At 38.0% G+C, this 25,232-nt stretch overlaps 1 protein-coding gene across 1 annotated transcript; it reads left to right on the forward strand.

Annotated features, from left to right (window-relative positions):
* Positions 1 to 435: 435 nt before the first annotated feature.
* LOC124399469 (calcium/calmodulin-dependent protein kinase type 1B-like) lies at positions 436 to 24,645 on the forward strand. Its single transcript, XM_046870384.1, has 14 exons — positions 436 to 547; positions 1,350 to 1,437; positions 2,601 to 2,732; positions 3,615 to 3,689; positions 5,430 to 5,568; positions 5,785 to 5,908; positions 8,214 to 8,289; positions 9,143 to 9,255; positions 10,288 to 10,366; positions 11,076 to 11,163; positions 14,128 to 14,222; positions 15,303 to 15,359; positions 21,910 to 22,133; positions 23,935 to 24,645. The coding sequence occupies exons 2-14, from the start codon at positions 1,361 to 1,363 to the stop codon at positions 23,964 to 23,966; spliced, it is 1,311 nt and encodes a 436-aa protein (XP_046726340.1). The 5' UTR covers positions 436 to 547; positions 1,350 to 1,360; the 3' UTR covers positions 23,967 to 24,645.
* The last annotated feature ends 587 nt before the right edge of the window (positions 24,646 to 25,232 follow it).

Below are 25,232 nucleotides of genomic sequence, written 5' to 3' on the forward strand. Positions count from 1 at the left end.
ATGAGAAGAGGTGAGATGAGAGAAGATAATAGGAGAGGAGGTGAGATGAGAAGAGAGGAGATTAGATGAGATGAGAGATAAGGAAGTGAGATGAGAGGAGATAAAATGAGATCAGATGATAGGTAAGGAGATGAGACTAGATAATAGGAGATAAAATGAGATCAGATCAGATCAGATCAGGCAGAGGCGTAAGGAAATTTGATGAAAAGAGATGAGAGATTAGAGGAGATAAAATGAGATAAGATGAGATGAAATGAGAAGAGAGAAAAATCACCCTGTAATGAGAAGCATACACACACATACACACACACACACACACACACACACACACACACACACACACACACACACACACACACACACACACACACATATTTCATTCTTTTTCATATATTAATCTTTCTGCCCATCTCTCTCTCTCTCTCTCTTTCTGTATGAACTGAGTGTGATGGATGATTAAGGAGTTCACTGCAGGCTGGATGTCGGTGATTTGGCAGAAACACATTTTCTTTCCCAGTAACAGAGCAGAGCGACAGCAGTTCAGCAGGTAGAAATCTCACCTCTCCATCAGGTTTTATTCAGATTATTGATATGTTTTTTCTTATTTTTTTATTACTGATACCATTGGAATTATTGATGTGTTTTTGGGATTATTGATGTATTATTGTAGTTATTGATGTGGGTTTTGATAATTCATGTGTTTCAGGGTTTTTTTGGGATTATTGACACACTTTATTTGGAAATTGATGTTTTGGGGGAGTTTTGATGTGAATTCTGTAATAATTGATTTGTTTTGGGGATAATTAATAGATGTTGCATTGTATTGGATTATTGATGAGTTTTTGGGGGGATAAATTATGTTTTATTGGAATTATTAATACGTCTTTTGGGTTTATTGATGCTTTACTGTGATTGGTGATTTTGTTTGGGATTATTGTTGCACTTTTGAGATTATTGATTAATTTTATTGGGACTACTGATGAGATTTTTATGATTATTAATGTTTTCTTTTGTGGTTCGTTTCTCCTTTGCTTATCTGAAACGAAATTAATTACCAGGACTGCAGGGTGAAGGCAAATCCTTACAGATAATTATCACTAACTGTGTTACCGACTGAGATTTAACACCTCGCCTACTGCTGTATGCCGAACAATAACTAATTAAGCAGAAATGAATCATTTATATAAGGAGAAATTGCAGTCAGGTGGATTTTAATAGAAGCATTTTACACTTCATGCGCCAGAGACCTGCAGGGTGCAACGTTCAGCTGCTCAGATGTGGAATAAACTATTACTGTTTTTTCATGAATGTGTGTGTGTGTGTGTGTGTGTGTGTGTGTGTGTGTGTAGAGAAAGTGAACATGCCTCTAATGGCAGATTTGCACCAGAAGACAGATGACATCCACGCTGTATATGAGCTGAAGGAGAAACTGGGAGAGTGAGTCGGTCCTGCCTGCATGTGTTTCTACTGACTGTTAGACCAAAATATTCATCATGCTCATTAATCTACGCTCAGTCCCCCATAATGACAAAGTCATAACAGAATTCTAGAAATTTCTGTAAATGTTAAAAGAAAAATCATGTCCATAATTATTCAGATGCTTTATTCAGCACTTAGTTAAAGCACATTTGGCAGCAATTACAGACTCAAGTCTTTTTTTGATTTCATACAAACTTTACACACCTGGATTGGAGGATTTTCTGCCATTTCTTCAACTCAAATCCTATCAATCTGGATCATTTTGGGTGGGAAGCGTCAATGGGTTTAATAGGGTTCAGGTCAGGGCTCTGGCTGGACCACTGTAGGACCTTCACATAGTCGTTGTGTTGTCTTGGCTGTGTGCTTAGTGTTGTTGTCAGCCCAGACTGAGGTCCTGAGTGCTGTAGAGCAGGGTATTATTGAAGATATTTCTGTACTTTGCTTCATTCCACTTTCCCTCAACCCTGACCAGTCTCCAAGTCCCTGCTGCTGAAAAAAGAAACCACAGCATGATGCTGTTATCTTCATGTTTTACTGTTGGAATGGTGCCTGGTTTTCTCCAGACATAACATTTAAAAACGAGGCCAAACAATCTTGGTTTCATCAAACCAGAGAATCTTGTTCCTCACAATCTGAGAGTCCTTCAGGTGCCTGTTGGTAAACTCTAAGCAGGCTTCCATCAAGGAGAAGCTTCCGTCTAGCCATTCTGCCATAAAGCCCAGATTGGTGGAGGGCTGCAGACATTTTTTGTAGCCTTCCCCAGATCTGTGCCTCACACTAATCCGGTCTCGGAGCTCTGCATGCAGGTCTTTTACACTCATGCCATGATTCCATAGAGAGGTGTGTGTCTTTCCAGATCATGTCTAATCAATAAACATGTAGTCAAGGTGTAGAAGAATCTCAGCACTAATCAAGAGAACTGGGAGGCACCTGAGATCATTTTCAAGTGTTGTTGCGAAGGGTCTGAATACTTATGGACAAAAAAACAACATTTATTTAAAAGCTGGAGCTTTTCCCAGAAGACTCTTGGTGTCCAGAGTTAATTGCACACTGGAGATTTTACCAACAGTGTTCTTGTGTGTGTGTGTGTGTGTGTGTGTGTGTGTGTGTTTGTGTTCCAGGGGCTCATTCTCTGAGGTAAGAGTGGCTGAACACCGCCGCACACACAAGCGTGTAGCGATCAAATGCATCCGCAAAAAGGCCTTTAAGGGTAAAGAGTCCATGCTGGAAAATGAGATTGCTGTATTACGCAGGTAAGTAGACAATGTGTGTGTGTGTGTGTGTGTGTGTGTGTGTGTGTGCTTTTACAAGTCATTTGTTGGGACAAATCATAACTTTATAATCTAAACCACAACAAGAAAATGTTTAGTATGCTGTCCAGTATATATAAATAAATTTGGATCAAAGAATGGTAGCATATAATAAATAAAAAATTAAATTATAATACTTATAATAATAATAACAACTCTATAGTTATAACATCTAAAAGCTGTGCCAACAACTTTAAGGTAACACTTTGTGGAAAAACCCATAAATGACTGGAAATGTTGGGTGTCCCAGTACTTTTGACAAATAGTGCTGTTTGATAACACAATGGAATGAAAGTGCTGTCTGACATCTTCCACATACACAAGCTCACAGGTGAACTACAATTTTCCTCTGATGGACACTTAAACTGTGAAGTTCAAACATCTCACCAAATTACATTTTTTGTTTTGTAAAAATCAGTAAAGCAGGAAGTTTTTCCCCTCTTTCTCATGATGTTGAATCTAATACTTGGGCAACTGTAAATTAAAACTCACTAAAAGTATCTTTCCTTTTTTGCCCCCAGGGAACCAGGCTACCGATTTATTCACCTGTGACTTTAATTTATAAGTCAAAAAGAAAAAACAATGATCCTGATCGATATATCAAACTCAACAATAACCATTCATGCAAAAATGGTTGCAAATGCATATGTAGCAACATTTACGTATAAAATAAATAGATAAAGAAATAAATACTTTGTATATACTAATGTTGTTAAATGCGTTTAATAAATATGCATACCTGCATATATATAAAGTTTATATATTTATATTTTATTAATCGCATTTACCAACATTATCTGAACAGATTCATGCTTTATTTTTTAGAATCAAGCACGAAAATATCATTTCCCTGGAGGAGACGTTCGAGACGCCTGCAAAACTGTATTTGGTAATGACACTGTGAGTGGACCTGTTCAATAAACACAGAGCTTAGCACAGTGTCCGGTTTCGGTGGAGGAATTTGACACGGGATTTCACGTCATTCTGCCGTTCGTTCCAGCCTTCATGTAGCCTTAATGTAAACACTGGACGAACTAATATGGAGAACAAACTAACCCCTGTGTAAAGAAAGATACATCACATCGGTCTGTTGGTGGAGATTCTTCTGTCTTGCGATGCTCCAGTGAAGTAATTCAGACAGACGAAAGCGCTTGTGTGAAACCTAAACTCCTAAAGTGGAAACACTGGTCATTAAAAGCTACCAGGGAACTTAAAGTGTTTTTCAGACGATTCACACTCTCGCTTTATCCCTATTAGTCTAAACAAGATCTCTCACCTCGTCCTTCTCTCTTCTCTCACTTGAAACGCTTGATCCAAATCTAATGACATAAGGCCTAAAAAAGCTAATACGAGGCATCTCTACAACTATATAGACAAAGGGGTGTGGATTCATATGTGCTTTTTGAACATCCCAGAACATAATCCCCATAATATTTTATGAATAATCTCCACTCTTCTGGGAAGATGTTCTACAAGATTTTTAGTGTGGAAATTTGTGCTCATTCAGCCACAAGGATGTGGGTTGGTAGAGTTAAGTTATTGATGTAGGTGAGGTGAGGAGGCCTGGGGTGCAACATTCATTCATGTTCATTAGGGTTGAGATCAGAGCTCTATAGCAGGGGATCCTTACTCCAACTCATGGAAAGCAGATCTTCATGGAGCTGGTTTTGTGCACAGGGACATTGTCATGCTGGAACAGGTTTGGGTCTCCTAGTTCAAATGAAAGGTTAAATTCCATGCTTCAGCATCAAAATTATTAGATATTAATATCATATATTAAAAAGCACATGATTACTATCATAATTAATTTTTTTTATATTCATTGCTAATTGCTATGAAAATTTACATACTTATGCATATGCATACTGGCTACGGTAATAACTAGAGTTTGACTGATAGTGGATTTTACCGATACCGATATTCGGTCGGATCGTACTCGCTTTTAAAATAGATACTGCATAAAAAAAAACCCATAACACTCCCTGTAAAATAGTAATGAACCTGATTATAGACAAAAAACACAAAAAACCTGTAATGACTCATGAAAATTTTCTAAAGGAAATAATAAATATAATTATATAATGAATAAATTATAAATAATAAATATTATATAACATTACATTTTCCATATATGTTTCTGACATTGTTTTTTACAAATGTGGGGGTGAGCTGTATTCGGCCAGGAGGTGCAGTTTGGGGACCTTTGTCCTAATGGTTCCTGTTAGTGTCCAATAAAAAACATCATGTTATCTACTAGCTGTCAAAGGTGTTATTATGGTCCCTAATTCACTAGACATAACATGGCACCATTTAAAAGCTAACAAATTATTAGTGGAGACTCACAGGGTTACACCATTTCAATTTCCATTAAAACTTCGAAACCAATGAAACCATTCTGATGGTTTCTGTTGCTTTTTTTGGACAAAGGAGGCTGGCAAAGGGGGAATACTCATAACCACTGTAACAGATCCGTGACTTGCTCTACCCCTATTACTTGTTAGAAAATTTATATAAAAAAAACATGATGTAATGCAACAAATCAGTGTGAAATAAAAGGGACCTATGGAAACCATGCCTTGTTACTTACACATACATTTCCCACATTCCAGTGTCCTGCTTAATGCTGTGTTCTTGCCTTAGGGTGACTGGAGGCGAGCTGCTGGACCGGATTCTGAAACAGGGCAGCTACACAGAGAAGGATGCTAGCCATGTCATCCTGCAAGTCCTGGAAGCCGTCAAGTACCTCCACCAGCTGGACATTGTACACAGGGACCTGAAGGCAATTCAACAATGAGCATGATTTATTATATCTAAAGTATTATTATTATAACAGTGATTATGTAATTTGGGTAATTTGTCATCCAACGAGTTGAAATCAAGGTATCCATCATGCCACTATTAGCCACATGGATGTGAGTTTAACACTAAGAACACTCGATCGTTATGCAGAGAGCTCATATTTTCCATTTGCATATAAGTAATATTTGTTTCCCAGCCAGAGAACCTGCTATATGAAACTCCTTTCCAAGATTCCAAGATCGTCCTTAGTGACTTTGGGCTGTCGAAAATAGCAGATCAGGGCTTCTTGTCCACTGCTTGTGGAACTCCTGCTTATGTAGGTAAGAGATACTCATAATCCTGTATTACATTTAATTGACTGTGTCTGATAAACTGTTGTAGTAAGTTTATTTTCAAAATAAACTGAGCTGATTATCAGTAATACGAACTGTACACTAGAAACTTGTGGCTTGCGGGTGAATTTCCCAGATGCATCAGCTGTGTAACATCATCTGTCAGCTATTACATTAAATGTAATATTTATCTCATCCGAATATTTTTCTCACAAAATGTCTCTCGAATTAGTAACGACTGAAACTGCAAGTGTATGCGTGTAGAAATAATCAATACAGTATTTCACCAAAAAAGTGAGTACACCCCCTCACATTTATATAATATAACTTGTACAATACTATTGATAATGCAACTTGAATATATTTTCGAGGAGTCAATGTGCAGCTGTGTAGCAGTACAGATTTACTGTCCTCTAAAAATAACTCAACATTCAGCCATTATTGTCTAAATACCTGCCAACAAAAGTGAGTACACCCTCAGTGATAACAGCTGTACATGGTGTAAACGTGCAAAGCCAAACGCCCTGTTCCTCATCTTCATGTTTTTGTCTGCTTCACAGAACCATACAAATGTGTGTATCTTGTATTAGAGCAGTTAAAATTTGGTGTTTTGAGTCCAATTCTCTAATAATGACCACTGAATGTTCAACATGATACCTCATGCCGGGCTTCACACAAAACAGACCTCGCAAGGGTCCATCAAAGAAGTCCAGTCCTCGTGCTATCCGCCAAAGCTGCTTCTGAAGACGGCCTGTCCAAGAGCATGAATTACTAAAACCATGTCCTGAGAGCAAGATAACCTTGTTTGTCTCAGATGATGTCCAGCATGTGTGGTGACACCCTGGTGAGGAGCACCAAGAAAACTGTGTCTTGCCTACAGCCAAGCATAGTGGTGGTAGCATCATGGTCTGGGGCTGCATGAGAGCTGCTGGTACTGAGGAGCTGTGGTTCATTGAGGGATACATGGATTTCAACGTGTACTGTGACATTCTGAAGCAGAACATGATGAAGTCTCTTCAGAAACTGGGCTGAACTGCAGTTTTCCAACATAATAACGTCAAACACACCACCAAGATAAAAACTGCCTTGCTGAGGAAGCTGAAGGTGAAGGTCATGGAATGGCAAAGTATGTCTCCAGACCTGAACCCTATTGAGAACCTGTGGGGATCCTCAAGCGAAAGGTGGAGAAGCTCCATGTGTGTAACATCCAGCAGCTCCTTGATGTCATTATAGAGGAGTGGAAGAGGATCCCAGCGACAACCTGTGCAGCTCTGGTGAATTCCACACCCAGGAGGATTAAAGCAGTACTGGATAACACACAATATTTACACTTTAGACACATGTTCACTGAGGGTGTACTTACTTTTGTTGGCAGTTATTTAGACAATAATGGCTGAATGTTGTTATTTTTAGAGGACAGTAAATCTGTACTGCTACAGAAGCTGCACGTTGACTCTAAAATATATCCAAGTTGCCAGTATTGTCCTTGAAAAAGATACTAAAATGGTCATCAGTTTTGAGGGAAAGAATGCATTCATATTTCTATCACATTGTGTACAGATTGTGTACAGATTGTGTACAGATTGTGTTAGCTACTGTAGCTTCCTAACATGACAGGATATTAAAGCCACAATTATAAATGCTATTCGCTTGCTATCGTGAGCTAAACTGACAAGATTTTGTGAAAGATTTTTAAACCATATTCAGCATAATTGGCACTCACATTGGTAGCTAACATGCTAACATCAGATAACCTGACAGGATTTTAGTAAATTGTTCATAAATCATATTTATAGTAGAATTCATGGATGCTAATAAACCACACCGATAATAACAACAAGCTTCTTTTAATGACGGTAATTGAGCTAATCTGATATTTCTGTGAGGATTTTTTCAAATAAAATATTCATAAATGCTAAAAATGTATACTCATTAGAATAGCTAGCTTGCTAAAAGTAACTAACTTGACATGATTTCTAATATAGGGATATAAACTTATGTTGATTGCTAGCTTGGTGTTATGTGCCTGCTAACCTGACATGATTTCTGTAAAGGAGTTAAAGTCATATTCATAAATTCTTTTAAATATTGATCGCTAGCTTGCAAACATCAGCTGACCTGACAGGATTTGTATTTTTATGTATTTTATTTTTATGTAGGTGTTTGAACTTTATGACATGTATAACATAATAAAATAATATTTAACATAATATTTATGAGTCATATTAATAAATGCTCAATCTAAAAGGATTTCCGTGTGTTTGTGTGTGTGTGTGTGTGTGTGTGTGTGTAGCTCCTGAGCTTCTACAAGAGAAGACATATGGTAAAGAAGTAGACTTGTGGGCCATGGGAGTGATTTCATTTATTTTGTAAGTAAAAATATAAATAAAATATTGTATTTCAGATGATATGTGATATAAATTTATTAGAGATAAACTGAGTATAAATACATAGTTGATTTTAATGTCAGTAATACAGTATACAGACAAAAGTATGTGGACACCTGACCATAAGACATGGTCCTTCCTTCCACATTTAGTCCCCATTTGCTGTTACAATAACCTTTGAGAAGATCTAGATTTTGGAGTGTGTTTGTGGAGATTTGTGGAGATTCTTTCAGCTACGAAGGGTGTTAGTAAACCAAGGAGGCCTGGGATACAGGAACATTGTCATGCTGGAACAGATTTGGGTTTTATAGTTCATATCAAGTGAAAATTGCTACAGCATTGAAAATACGTCCTACACAATTGTGTTACTTTGTGGTAACAGTTTGGGTGGAAAAAGAAAAACACAATTAGCTTGAAAATCAGGTGTTCCGATACTTTTGGAAACATACTACATCCATAATACCCATATAACTTCAGATCTAGATTAGATTAAGATTATGTCAGGGTCATAAACATCCATCAACTATGTCTCTTCATAGAAGAGTATTGGAACTTACAAACACACCTCTGTCCACAAAGCATGACCTATAAATAAAGACGGTTTCCTCATGTAGGATTGAAAGAACTTCACTGCCCAGGCCTCCTCAACAAGCATCAATTCCTGACCTCACTAGTGTTCTTGTGGCCAAACGAACACACATCCTTACAGCCACGCCTCAAAATCTTGTGGATCGCCTTCCCAGAAGAGTGGAGGTTGTTATAACAGCAAAGAAGGGCTGTAGTTTTGGACGTTGGCGTACTGCAATGGTGTATGATGTATCTTGTATCTCTCCAGGCTGTGTGGTTATCCTCCATTCTACGATGATAGTGACACCGAACTCTACAAACAGATCATAGAAGCAAAGGTTGAGTTCGACTCGCCGTATTGGGACGACATCTCAGATTCAGGTACATGCAAAACACAGACTTATTTATAATCCTAATTACACTTTATAGCAAAAGTATTGGGACACCTGAGTTTTCCAGCCATATGTGATTCTTCTCCAATTAGCACAAAGTTTGAGGCACACAATTTTATAGGATGTCTTTGGATTCGGTAGTAAGAGACCCAAACCTATTTAACCCCTGTGCACAAAGCCAGATCCATGAGGATCTGACCTCCTGTTATAGAGCACAAAAACCTCCTCACCTCACCTTCATCAGTACCTGACTTCACTAACTTGCTGAATAAGCACAAAACTCCCAAATGTAGTTGAACATCTTCCTAGGAGAGTGGAGGTTATAATTACAGAAAATAAGGAATAAATGTGGAATAGGATATCTGAAAAGAAGCACAATCTTATAGTCAGGTGTCCACAAACTTTTGTCTATATAGTGCATGTCATGGTAAGTGTATACATTTTTACATATTTACATTTTTAAGAACTGATTTAGACATGTAGGTTTATGCTAAACTGGATCCCATATGCTTTTTAATGATTATAACCTGCTATTTGTAGCCTTTTTTAAAAAAAACACTGATTGAAACTCTGCATGTTAAGACCTTAAAATTGTGATATTTATTCAGGGAAAAAGGAAAACGTCTCATAGCAACTTATTACTAAAATCCTAATGTTTTTATTTTAGTAATACGCTTGTGATGGTGAAGAAAACTGCGGAATTCATTGGAATTCTTCATACGGGTTATTTAATACGGGATTTTACTTTCCCAACTTTCCAGCAACGAATATAATATGGGCAAAAATGATTACTCCATAGAGAAATAAAGTTAATAGGATTTTCTTAATAAATAAATAAATCAACAAATAAACAAACAAACCAACAAATGAATAAATATTCACATGCACGTTCTGAAACTTTGGAATATGATGAAATCGGTGGAAATAAAAACCTCTAAGCCGAGCAGCTGCTGTTGTGGACTAAATGGCATCGATCCTGTTGTGTTTTCTCTCCTGCGCTTTCCCCTCCTAATGCTCTCAGCCAAAGACTTCATCGTGCACTTGCTCGAGAAAGACCCGAAGAGAAGGTTCAATTGCGAGCAGGCCTTGCAGCATCTGTGGTGAGTTTATAAATAGCCATGGTGAAGTGGTTGGAGAATGGAGAGGTCGATCGCTGTTGAAAGAGATGCCAGCCTACAAAGAGAGAAAGAACAGAGAGAGAGAGAGAGAGAGAGAGAGAGAGAGAGAGAGAGAGAGAGACATGGTGTGTTCCTTTACATAAGAATAGGTAACTGAAGATGTTTACATGGAGCTTTAAAACCATCGATTAAAAAAAAAATTGTTTGTATCTCCTGTCAAAAGCTTACCTAGAATGAAAACAACAACAATGCAATATCAATGCATGGTTTAATAACACTAGCTATACAGTGATGCACCAAATCTGATTGGTCAGAAGCTTTTGAATAAGTTCTCAATAATTGCATCCCTGCCAGTAATCACAGTCTTATCTTAATGGGCCCATTCAAAGATATTACTGTTTCCATGGTAACAGCTCGTTTACAGAATGTGCATGATGGACACTTGACATCATTTAAGCCTAATGATAAAAAGAAAGTAGAAACGTGTTCATATTAAGAAAAAAAAAAAAAAACCTAGGAACATTGATAAGGAGATGTTTATTCATGGAAGGAGTCTCCAGTGATCATTGGTGGATTGCTGTAGCAAAAGAAAAAAATCTGCTTTGAATATAGCATCTGTTTCCTTCTGTGTTCTAATCATTACATATAACATTACAGTTTATTTCCGTTTATTTCCATTATGCTGTGGCAGGATTTCAGGTAGAGCAGCTCTGGAAAAAAACATCCACAGCTCCGTATCTGAGCAAATCCAGAAGAACTTTGCCAAGAGCCAGTGGAAGGTGAGAAAGCACTTCGGCTCGTTTGTGCACCATGCCTCGATCTGTGTAAGTGGATGAAAGCTCCAGCTCCTCACCTTCACGTCTCGCAGATCACACCGAGCCTCGTGTGAAAGCCGGGGAGAATTGTATTTACTCCTGTCTCATGTGAAATGACTTAGCATCACATCAGAGTGCATATTCCTGCTGCTTTCTCACTTGCAGAAGATGTGCGACTCGAATCTGGAAGATGTGTGAAATTGAAGTTGCTTGAACATACGCTGTATGGAAAAACATAATGAGACATCTGACTTTTCCATCCATTTGTGGTTCTTCTCCAAACTGTTACCACAAGCTGGAGGCACACAAACCTGTTCCAAAGAGAGTGGAATTCTGCTATAGAGCTCTGATATCAACCATACTAAACCCCTTAGGGATACATCTCACCTCACCCACATCAGGACCTGTGTATATATATATATATATATATATATATATATATATATATATATATATATATATATAAGTATCCATTTCTCTCTGTGTAATAGAGGATGGAGGCATCACAGGTAGAAGATAGTGGAATCATTGAAGCAGTGGTAGATGAGAGAGGGAATGTGGTGCAGTAGTAGAAGATGGAGATATCAGTGGCGCTGCGGTAGATGATGGAGGGATCAGAGGAGCAGTGTAGAAGATGGAAAGATCAGATGAGCAGTAGTAAATAATCAAGGGAATGTGGTGCAGTGGTAGAAGATGGAGATATTAGTAGAGCAGATGTAGAAGATGGAGATATTAGGAGAGCACTGGTAGAGGATGGAAGGATCAGAAGAACAGTAGTAGAGGATGGAGGGAATGCTGTGCATTGAGGTTGAGTGCTGGTCCATTTATGGTTTTATAGGTGTGCATCAGTGTTTTTAAATCGAATGAAGCAGCTACTGGAAGCCAATGGAGGAGCGTAAAAATGGGGAAATATGTGAGACTTTATTTTGTATGAAAGTTGCAAGTTGAAAATGAAAAAGACACAGATTTCTCTAGTTAATGATAGCAAAATAACCTCTCTAAACACAGCTACTGATGTTAAACCCAAAAAATGATCAGTTGATACTTTCTGCTTTTCATTTGCATCCAAATTCTAGCTGAGATCTGGATTTGAACCGTAAACTGTACCATCTGCTGTCTCGGCTTTTTGGCAAGCCCGTGACCACTGAGTGCAAAAAGAGTCCAAAGTTGCACACTTAATGTTTTTTTTTTGGTAGTTAGTACATTATACTCGCTATTTTCATCATGCATTAAATTTCATATAATTTTCCCACATAACACTTAAAGCTCACAAAGTGCACCAGATGTTTTCAGTCTGGTGACTAGATGTAGCTCTGGAAAGTCACTTTGTTTAAAAAGTTATGTCTGATAAAAGACAGAGCGTGTAGGTATGTACACACGGAGTTACCTAAAGCCAGTGAGATTGTAACTGGCAAGAATGTCACCAGTACCATGTACACTACATGGGAAAAAGTATGTGGAAATTTGACCCTGAGGTGACAAAAGCCCACACATCCTTCACTCAGTAGAAGAGCAGATACTGATGTTTTTTATAAGTCTCTGGTAAAGGTTGAAGTTCTGACTGCACTTTTTTAAGTAAAGTAGTTTGTGCTCTGAGATGTTCTTCAGTAAAAAAGTAGTGATTATTACTACCTGTTTTAGTGTCATGCTGGAAACTGAACCTCACATCATATTAATAAAAAAAAAAATTCTAATGTTGTTCTCTAATGAATGTGTCCAGACTGAAGATCCACCATATAGAACACAAGCAGAGAAAAGATGATGATGATCAGGTGATCAGGAATGTCTCTGTTCTCAGTCATGTTCTCATCACTGACTCCCTCTGTCTCATCCACGTTAACCCCAGACTTCTTACTGCCTTCTGTCTGCTCACTGTGAGCTTCAGAAACTAGTTTACGTCTGTGGTGTGTGAGAGGAAATTATACACCAGTGGATTGAAAAAGCAGCACAATGACAGGAAACAGGTTGATGTTCTGAAAAATGGAGCAATGAGAAAATATTGATCGTCACCAAACAGATTAAGACTAAAGTCTGTTTTTTAAAATGTATAAAGTAGAAAGTACAGATTTTTGTTTTAAAAATGTTACGAGTGAAAGTAAAAAGTTAAATAAATAGTGGAGTAAAATACTGATACCAGAAAAATCAAATTAAATACAGTAACAAAGTATTTGTACTTCATCACTTCCGGTCTCTGGTTTCACCATGTGAACATACCATTCAACATTTAGTCTCCATTTGCATTAATAGTAACTTCCACTCCTCTGGTAAGATGTTCCACTAGATTTTGGGGTGTGTTTTTGGAGATTCAGCCATGAGAGTGTAAGTAAAGTAAAATACTGATATAGGTGAGGTGAGGAGGCCCAGGGTGCAGTCAGTGTTCACATGCAGGTGTTCAAATGGGTTTAATGCGCTATAGCAGGCCACCCAAGCGAGCCAGTGGCAAACATTGAGTGGAACCAGACTCAAAAGGGAACCCATCCTCGTCTGGGTGGCACCGAATATCTATTTATTACAGTTCATTATTGGTGAGATGTGCCGTGTTGGATGGTGTGCTGTGATGTTTTTATCATGTTGCTGTAATTTTTATTAGTAGCTCTGCCAGACGTTTCAGAAAATCCGAAAATCTGTAGTTTATATTGAGGCTACATTCGTATTTACCATATCTGAAAAGGAGCATACAGTCTTAGAGCTTAAAACAGTGGACTATTATACTACTATTCTTTTACTACATACTGTATTTAGTGGGATCTCAGTAGATCAGACGATGGAGGTTTGATTCGAAGGTTGTGAGCTCAAATTTCAGCACCACGGAGCTGTCACTGCTGGACCCTTATACAAGGCCTTAAACCTCAGCTAGCAGTGTTAATAGTGTTAAACATTTTTTTTACATGAAGTATTTAAGCACATGTACCTGATTATGTGTTTCAGAGAGCCTTTAATGCCACCATGTTGGTGCATCACCTCAGGAAGAAGGCTCATACGAGCGAAGAGAAAGAACCAGACACGTCCACAGGAACCGCCGAGTGAGCTGCATACATACACTATACTGTAACAAAAAAATGGAAGCATTTGTGTTATTTGTTGATATATAATGAGCAATGTTCACATCTTGGTATGTTAAATAGTCCTTTAAATGGAATCCAGACACAGGTGATTGGTAATTAGTGACATGTGACTATCTGGTGATGTGCAGGGGCTGATGATTATTAAAGTTTATTGCTGAATTTGCCATAATCATGAATAGGGTTAGGGTTGCAAAGGGGTAGAAGATTTCTGGTAAATTTCCGAAAACTTTCTGGAAAGTATAGATGGGAACTTCATCTGGGGAATTTGAAAAATATTCCAAATTGAAATTTACCAGGAATTTATGGGGATTTACTGGAATTTATGGGATTTCATTAGAATTTGTGGAAATGTATATAAACTGTATAATACACTAACAAAAATATAGACATTTGTTTGGTCATAAGCAGACATGCATGCAAACAAATACAGATTCAAAAATTTCATTTTTGACTTTGATTTAATTTTTGGTATAATTTTGTTGCGCAACTGAAATTGCATTAAATCTGCTTGTTTTAACCCAAAATATCCTGAAATTTTTTTTTAAATTACATTTAATTTCCCATTTTTGGCTAACCTGCAATTTTACATTTTATTTTATTACCGTTAATTCCCATGGAAAGTTCCTAGTCTTTAAAATCCTGGGATTTTACAACCCTAATCCTGACACATTTCAATAGCGCTGTGGTATAACGATAAATTATAGGCTACACAAGTAGCTAGAACGTCCTGTTCAGAAAGAAAATGGCCTTGTATTTTGCTGCATGAGCTTCTGAACCTCTCGCTCCATTGCGGTCCCATTGGCGTTAAACCTGCTCTAACTTTTATTTTTGCTGGATCCAGCAGAAACCCAGTTCCACTACACACCTCTCGTGTATATTACAGCGTACGATCAATGCGTAGAAATTACTGAGAAATCAAATCCAGTGCTTCTCCTCAGTCGATTTTAATTTATGGAGACTTTCGAGTATAAAAAAGCTGAATTATTTGATATCTATTAGTCATGTAAAGTTAATGCAATCATTTCTTTTTTGCTCTAGAGACCTCCTGAAATCCAACTGGCAAAAGACCAGAAGTCAACACACCCACATGTCTGAGTGAGCATTTGTCAAACCATCTTAAACTGCTGATGTGGCTCTATGTGCCGCTTGTGCCTAATACCACCAGCGTGACTTGTACAGGCGCCAGAGGGAAGTGAATTAGAGTCTTTTTCCAGCCTGGTCGTCACTTCTACACAATCACTGTAAGAGAATCGTTCGAAAAAACGCAGGTACGCGCAATGTTCCATGTTGTGAAACGCAACGTAGAAAGAACCTGCTGCTGTATTAATGGACGTTATTAGCAATATAATGTTGCTGTGGCTAAATTGGTAGATATTGCATCCGTCCCATGCACCCGAGGGGACATTTAATGGAAGAACATTGCATATTAAATAATATATTACACTTTATTTGAAGGGACAGAGCGTTTCAGGACACATTCATACGCCGTGCCAATAACTTTCAGAAAGCACTGATGGAGGATTTATTAATGTATCATGAGGAGACTGTTCACCATCTTTGATGTGCAATTTTATCCTGATCTTTGCTCGTTTGTCTTTAGAGACATGCACGATTTTAATCTTGAGACTTTGATATTCTGCTATCATGATCATTTTCAAACAGCCATACACTATAAGGGCAAAACTATTGGGACACCTTCATTTGGGAGTGGTAGCTTAGTCGTTAAAGAGTCGACTTCTGATTGGAAGGTTGTGAGTTTAAATCCCAACACCACCAAGCTGCCACTGCTGGGTTCTTAACCCTCAACTGCTCCAGCTCTATAAATTAGATAAATGTCACTCTATGCCATACATATGTGGTTCTTCTGTGGTTCTGTTACCTCACAGATGGAGGTACACGATTGTATAAAACAAATTTTCCTCTTATTTGAACTAGCAGACCCAAACCTGTTCCAGCATACACCTGACTACTCCTCAATAATAACCTCCACTCTTCTGGGAAGATGTTCAACTAGATTTTGTGGAGTTATGAGCTCATTCAGCTACAATTACGGTTGTAGGTCTGGGGTGCAGTTCACATTTCTTTAAGTTTAATAGGGTTGAGGTCAGAGCTCTACAGCAGGAGATCTTCCATTTCAAACCATGCAAAGCAGATCTTTATGAGGCAGGCTTTGTCCATAGGGGCATTGCTGGAACAGGTTTGAGTCTCCTAGTTCAAGTGAAGGGAGAACTTCCACAAATTGTGGTAACAATTTGGAAAAGAACCACATATGCCTGGAAAAATCAGGAGTATGTATGCCTCGAAAACACCATTCTCAAAATTTTCCAGATTAATGAAGAAGCAGCCTTTCAGTCACTGATTGGACCTAAAGTTTCTAAATTACATTACACTAATTTCATCATTGCTATGATGCAGTTAATGATCTATATTAAGTGTACTATAGATGTGAGATGTAAAAGTGGGTGGAATGGTGAGAACATTGAGTTTCTTCACAGCTCCAGGGTCCATAGTTTAATCTGAAGCTCAGGTTACTGTCTGTGTGGCGTTTCTGTGCTTGCTCTTCCTATATAGGTTTCCTCCATGTTCTCTGGTTTCATCTTACTGATGCTTTGATGGATTGGCTATGCGAAATTAAAAGTATGAATAGCTGAATAGCGACGTGGCTCAGTGGCTAAGATGTTGGACTTCTGATCGGAAGGATGTAAGTTCCAGTCCTAGCAGTACCTTCTTCTTCTTCTTCTTCTTTTGGCTGCTCCCATTACGGGGCGCCACAGCGGATCATCCGTCTCCATACTCCCCTGTCCTCTACATCTGCCTCTTTCAAACCAACTACCTGCATGTCTTCCCTCGCCACATCCATAAACCTCCTCCTTGATCTTCCTCTTTTCCTCCTTCCTGGTGTCTCCATCCTCAGCATTCTCCTACCGATATACCCCATGTCCCGCTTCTGTACATGTTCAAACCATCTCAATCTCACCTCCCTCACCTTGTCTCCAAAACGTCCTACATGCGCTGTCCCTCTAATAAACTCATTTCTAATCCTGTCCATCCTCATCACTCCCAACGAACATCTCAACATCTTCAGCTCCACCTCGTGTCTTTTACTCAATGCCACTGTCTCTAAACCATACAACCAGTCCCAGCAGTACCACGCTACTATAATTGAGATGGGTGTAAGTCACTCTGAATAAGGAGATCTGCCAAATTCCATGTATGTAAAATGTGTAGAACTCTATAGGAATGTAGTAGCTTAGTTAGACAGATCAGAAGGTCATGAGTTTAAATCCCTGAAAAGCAGCCATTTCTGGGTTCTTGAGCAAGACCCTAAACCCTCATCTACTCAGTTATATCAATGGGATTATTAGATAGGGGGTAGATAGGGGTGTCTACCAAGTGCCATACAGTTCCAGTCTTTAATGCCCTGTATGTATAAAACTGCCTCCAATGATTCCTCAAACTGGGTGAGTTTAACTGTCAGTTATCAAACAGTATATGTTCGTCCAGCAGAGGGCAGTGCAGATCACTTTTTTTTCTCCCATTAAGGAACGCTAACACTAATGACAGTAGATGAACCTGCACCTTAACACCATGTTGAGTGTTTGTTCTCTCCCAGTGGGCACTGCATTTGCATTAAAAAATGTAACTTACGGAAGGATCTTGATTAGGCTTTTCTAATGACACACCTGATAAAAGCCTGTTCTAATGGACAGCCTAATGAACGGCTGCTCAAATGGAAAACCTAATAGAACACGCCGCAAGCCGTCTTAACTCAGTTGTTTTAATAAGTGTGCCAAGGTCACCCCAGATATTCAGAATAAATCAGGGGCTGCGATCCGACGACTGGTTGGCCATTTGTTTTCCATTTACAAATCTAGGTATGTAAAGTAAGTAAAGGTAAAAGACATTACAGAGAACACGTCTTTTTCCAAGAACTCAATCAGATAACTAACTAACAGCATTTTTGTCTGCCTCAACCTACCACATCTAAACTTAACATATATTCATTAAATGCTTATAGTAATATATTATTTATATTACATTGAGTTACATTGTGCTTCTAGCCGATTTAACATCTCATGTTTGAAACATGCTTTTTCCTGAAATCATGCATTATTGCTTATTAAAAATGCACATCTGAATTGTTTCCATTACGTCCATCCACTGCTGTTACCTGAGCATGTGAATATCAAATGATCAGACACATGATCAGTAGGAAGTTGCATCAGGTGAAATGGTAGATCTGTGGATTTATGTTTACGTGATGAGTTCAGATCTCAAAACAACCAAGATGCAATTGCTGGGCCCTTGAGCAAGGCCTTAAACCCTCACCCTCACCCATACATATATATATATATATATATATATATATATATAAATGTAAAATGTTTAATTTCTGTGTTATGAGAGCTCACCTCAATCATGGAACCCACCAGTGAATTGGATTTAGATACTGAGTACTACACACACACACACACACACACACACACACACACACTGAATATGAAAAAGTAGCAAAATCTGGTTTCGATTTTGTTATAACAACTGCTGAGATTTCTGACGACCGTTTTCCATTTAATATGTTTTGTTAAATTCCAATGAAAAATTATGAGAAATATTTTTTTTTCATTTTTATAGTCAAACTCGATCATAAACTGCTGGTTGTGTGTCAAACGAGGGGTGAAACGATGTGTAAAATGCATCTATTTCTCTGCAAGTCTGTCAGACCTTATGCTAAACAAACGAGACACATTCCTGAAAGCGTTCCAGTGTTTTCCAGAACAGCACGCCGCGGCTCGCTGGTAATTTGGGTCGAGCCACGGGACTCACCCGAGAACCCTTAAAAAGGAACTCGCTGTATGGGGATTTTTTTTTTTTTTTTGCACACAGTGCAAACCATTTCCTGTAAATGCCAAGATGGAAGATAAAAGACCAACAATGTGGCATCGACCACTGCTACTCAAGAACAAATAGCGAGCAATAACTCAGCTCCTGCGCCAGGCTCGTACAGCTCCTGTGATTTTGGAGCACCCATGTGGAAGCAATTTGGAGAGGCCCATAAGCAATTATAGATGAAGCCATGCTTGCGGCAGCCTAGTAAGAGCACTTTCAGCACTTAGGGTGTGTTGTCAAGAAGGTTCCAGGGTAAAAAGTGAAAAAGATCTCGGATTGGACGGAGCGCTCGGCTTCATAACCAATGGGGACTGTCTGTGAACTAATTTGAAAATGTGCTCATGGTGTGTGTGTGTGTGTGTGTGTGTGTGTGTGTGTGTGTATGGCAGGACCCCGTGTAATGTGGATAAATAACTAATGGAAAAGATTTTAATCACACAGTGTTGATGTGGTGTAACGTCTGACCCTGGATTGCTGCTCTCGCTTCACTCGTATTAACGACCCAATGGTACTGACAAATCGTACATATTATTAACACACAACCTTCAGCTCTCAGGTCTCGCTTTTCAATAAAGGTGACATTAAACAGCAATTGATCTCCTTAAATTTTTTATGTCATAGAAGAAGAAAATTTCACGTTTTTTTTTTTTTATCCTGTAATGATTGTTGGATTGTTGGAGCTCTTTCAAGATTACCTAACAAATACATTTTGATGTGTATCAGTGTTTAATAAATATTAACCTCTTCTCATCTTTCTCTGTGTGTGTGTGTGTGTGTGTGTGTGTGTGTGTGTGTGTGTGTGTGTGTGTGTGTGTGCATCAAGCAGTTAAGACACTGTAAAATGTGTGATATTTTCAAACGTCTTTGGTATACAATATAATTATATATTTAATTGCTTTAATGTTGTAGTAGTAATAATCATAATAATTATTATTATATTATTATTATTATTATAGCAATAACAAACAATAATCATTATAACACTAATAATAACAACAGTAATAGCAATAATAAAAATAAATTTTCAGTATTCTGCACAGTTAATATTTTTCCATTAATGAAAAAAATCAATTTAAATAAACAAACAAATAAATAAACAAATAGTTCGCAATCCATTAAATATTCATCAAACTGGTATCGTTTTTATTATTTTTTATTATTAATGATTATTATTCATTTATCAATATAATAATAATGATAACAGCAATTATAGATTTTTATTAATTATTATTAGTATTACTGTTATATATGATTAGTATTACTGTTATAGTGCTACTACTAATAATAAAATAATAACAAATCAGTCTTCAGATTTATTCACATATTCCTCCACTAATAAAAAAACGTATATGAATAAAAAATATAATATAAAAACAAATAAAATTATACTTGCTGATCATCATTCAGTATATATGCAGTACATATTATTTTGCCAACATTATATATATATATATATATATATATATATATATATATATATATATATATATATAATTCAGTCCTTTTTTCACACATATTTTCACTGATTTATTTAACAAAATACGTCTGTCAAAACCATTAATAACGATTCATAATAGTTCAACCATCAGGCTACAGGGCTGCTAGCATACTAGCCTACTAGCTTGCTAGCCTATTAGCTGATCAACTTCTTTCTAAACTTGTTGCATTTCTTACTGAGATGTCATTCTTTGAGACTCAATTGGTACTGTTATATAGTCTCCAATACCGTCTGGATCTTCCACAGAACAAATATCACACTCACTGGCTAAGTTTATTGGCTGCTTAGCTAAACATATAGGATCCCAGGCGGAGATTTTCCGTTTCAGATCTGTGAAGCTGACAGTGTCATTCTGAGGTTATATCATGACTATATTTATTTTCTATACTGAAAAATAGATTGCTTGATGCCGGAACATGAGATTGGAAGTGACACTTGTGTGCGGTTAGATTGCAGTTTTCTGTGTTTTCCATGACATTTTCAGCTCCAAGTTGCCTGGAAACCACTGCGTTTACTCAAATTAATTTCACCGCAAAAGGAAACACCGGGAAAAAAAGTGCCTGTAAATGTTTCAGAAATCTTTTATCATAGCCAGAGGGACATTGTCTCTAAAAATATATTTTTTTTTATGTTATTGTTTTCACTTCCCTGGGCCATTCTTCATATTTCTGGGCCTTGCGATTGGTCCGTCTTGATCCGAACCCCTTGAGCCTGCCCCCATATTCCTCTGTACGGTTAATAGATTCCTGTCAGTATCATTATAACATAGCATAACAAAAACTGTATAATGATTTCAGAACTCCGTATTATGCGATAACATATGTGAACACGCATTTGTATGCATCCGTGTTGTGTTTGTCATGAATCATGATATAAGAGGGTTTTGTTTTTGATTAAACTCACAATCTTTTCTATTCCAACCCAAAATGAAACCTTTTTCGAGAAGCACAATCATTGACAGAATTGTGCATTCACACAAGTTAGTAAGTGAACCTTAAACCCTGCTCTCAGAACTGTGTACGTTGCGAACTTGTCTCATTTTCATACCGACAATCTGCTTCCCATCTGGCGTAACTCATTTTAATTAAGACGGCGGTATTACAAAACAAGGGAGGAAATAGAAGAGCCTTAGTCACGCAGTTGTTCTTGTTTAAGGCGCTTCCTGGCGTACGATGACAGCAGTGTGTGTGTGTGTGTGTGTGTGTGTGTGTGTGTGTGTGTGTGTGTGTGTGTGTGTTTGTGCTGAGGCGGTTCTAGAACACCTGCCAACGTCCGTCTCGAACTCCTCCCATGGGCCACAGCGGCGCTCCATTCCCAACAGCCGGCCTCCCTGACGCTTCGCTGCCCAGCTCCGAAGCCAGATGTTCGAAACATGACGGAACAATCCATTACGGTGATGAAACTGCCGGAATGGTGCTCCGTGTGCCTCCGGAACATGTCCAAGATCACACGGTGGGAATCCTGTGTGGAACACTGCTCAGGTATCCTTAAGGGAATCTCTGCTCACAGCTCACTTCAAGGTACACTGCTTCACTTCTCTGGAGGAGAATGAGAGAAACGAAATGCTTTGACAAGACCAAATGCTCACAGATTGGCTTGTCAGATATATATATATATATATATATATATATATATATATATATATATATATATATATATATATATATATATATATATACATGAAGCAGCTTTGGAAACCTGATCTGACCTGCTTCAGTGGGTGAGAATTGTGACTGAGTCAAAACATATGCTAAAAAGTACAAAAGTACTGGGACACCTGACTTTTCCAGCCATATGTGGGTCTTCTGTTGACGCGTAGCTGAAGGTACATAATTGTATAGGATGCATTTTAATGTAGCATGAAATTTTTTCCTTCAACTGAGCTAGAAGACCCAAACCTGTTCCAACATGACACAAAGTGCACAAAGCCAGCTCCATGAAGATCTGCTTTACATGGCTTGGAGTGGAAGATCTCTATATATTGATACATAGATACAAGATTCCATATATATATATATATGGAATCTTTGGCCATTTCCTTACATTACATGTTATTACATTACATTGTCAGATGTACCAATACTTTTAATCCATAAAATGTATTAATTAATTCATCCTATTAGTGCTAAATGTAAACACTAACCCTCCACCTCATGATAACATGATCTGAACTGTCTGATATTCCATGACTTCTAGGAACATTTGGTCCCTATTATTAGAATATAAATATATATATAAGTCCATATAAATGTGGAATGGGATTTTTTTTAGAAAGAAACAATACCAAGTCCACAAACTTTTGTCCATATAGTGTATCAACAGTAGCCAAAAAATGTATTTTTTATTGTAGAAGGGTTTGTGTTTTAGTTTTAAAAAACAATATTTTTTTACTTAAAATGATGGCAAATTTACAACTTGTGCAGGTTTGTTGGTTGTTGCTCAGAGAGAAACATTTATAAGCCGTATGTGGATCCTGGTTAAAAAACATTAACTTAACAATGAAGATTGTTTCTCAATGGTTTTGGGCATGTTTAAAGACGATTATCTTTCTAAAAGCATTCTTTTCAAAAACCTCATTGACTGGGAACCACTTCCTAGTACATAACGTTTTCTAGGATCTCCCCATAGTGAAATAAACCAAGAAAACCATGGTAATTTTTTCCCTTGTTCAGATTTTGAACAGTGAGAATGGTTTGAGATGAATGGTATTTGGTGAAAGTCTAACCTTAAGCAGCTGTATGTAATTTTAATGCTGTGAGATGAACTACAATAGAAATAGAACGTTTTTCCATTTGTTTTAACAAAGTCTGTACATTTAATGCCATGAAGATCTGAGCTGTTACTGAATGTTGGGCCAATTTTTTTTTTTTTTTTTACCAAGCTGCCACTCTTTGGCCCCTGTGCAAGGCCCTTAAAACCATACAGTTGTATGATTAAGATGTAAATAAAGAGATTTTGGTCTTATTGACAGGTCTCACTAGCACATGCAATTTTAATTCTCCTGGACATCACTGGGGCCCCTGTATAATCAGGGCCCTTTGGAATCTTGTCATCCTGTACTCCTGAAAGAAAAACAGTACACTTTTGAGTATATTGGCGATTTGGTGTTCACTATGCAGTAATATTCGGCTATATTAAATAGGAACACTGCTTTGGATCTTGGCTCAGGCTTTTCATTGTCTTTTTATGCCTTTATTTTGGACCAGTCTTGGAGAAATCAGTCAGACCTCAGGAGCTGGCCAGTGTCTGCTTAATTTTTCTTTTTTTTTACATTTTTTTTAGGTTGTGGTCTCGACTGCTGCTTTGACAGTTAAAACAGAAAAGAAGCGAACTGTGGAACTGCAGGCTGAAGATCCGGTGACTCATCGAAAAAACAGCAGTAGTGTAGAACCGCATCTTGGCATAATCACAGAAAATGGTCTTCCAGCATTTTGGTGACAGATGAAAGAAGTCACAGGATGTAATTGAATACAGAAAAAAAATCAAATTCGGCCTCCTTGTCATGTAAAAGAAATGTCTTTTTTTTTTTTTTCCCCAAGCTGGGTGAATCTCACAGAAGCAATAATCACTAGGCTGGTATAAAAGCAAGAGTTAGGACTCCATCCCTCACTGCACCCTACTGTCTTCAGTCTGCCAAGCTGTGTGTGTCTTATCTACCCAGAACAGCCCTCTGCACTGTGCCAGAGCTCGGGCGGTTCAAATTGGGGGTAATGTCTTCCTTTTCTGTGTGCCAGCCCGATCACATCACATGGATAAAGTGATTATGGAAATGCTGGGGTGGCGGTGGAAGCAGCCTTTAGGGAGCAGGAGATGGAAGCCGACACGGAGTCCTTAGCACGCAAAAGAGGGCTGTGCTTCATTGTTCCCTAGCAATAGTGAGCATTTGTGTACACACTGTTTTCATTTAGACAGCGACAGCATGATTGTGATTGGCCATTGTTCAGGCAGACGTGGTGGTGGTGATGCTGGTGTTAGGGGAAGAGGAACTGGATCGTTTTTTTTTTTTTTTTTCCTTCATCGATCGGGTTTATACCAAAGGCTGTGTCCATCAACAATGTCATGCCGCTTTCTACTTGCGATCAATGGACCTGTGCAGCCAAGCATGTGATTGACATTTAGAAATGGCAGCTTCACTAGTAAGAAGGAATACATTGAGTGAGTTAATCAAGCAGCGCTGGCGGTTACTCAAACCATTAAAAAGCTGAAATGAGTAAATAAAGCTATGAGGGTATTGGTTCCTCCTGGGTTTTTTTTATATTTCCACCATCCTAATAAAGAACGCAGGGGACAGCTGCTAACTACAGGCGATGGGGGACATCGATGAAGTTTTAAATTAGCTCAGCCACTTTTTATGAATAATCCGCGTCATTATTTCTCTTTTTTTTCCCCCTGTAAAATATTTGGCATGAAAAAGGTGATAAATTCCTTTGATTTTTGCTCTAATTGGTTGTGGTTGTGTGAGAATGCCTTTTCAAATGAAGGATTAGCAAAATTTCAAAGCAGCATTGCAATTTCAAAGAGCAGGCGTGTGTGACTGCGTCTAACGCACTGACGAGAAAGACAGAGAGAAAGAAAGAGAG

Source organism: Silurus meridionalis, chromosome 17 (assembly GCF_014805685.1).
Source record: "Silurus meridionalis isolate SWU-2019-XX chromosome 17, ASM1480568v1, whole genome shotgun sequence".
Classification (NCBI taxonomy): Eukaryota; Metazoa; Chordata; class Actinopteri; order Siluriformes; family Siluridae; genus Silurus; species Silurus meridionalis.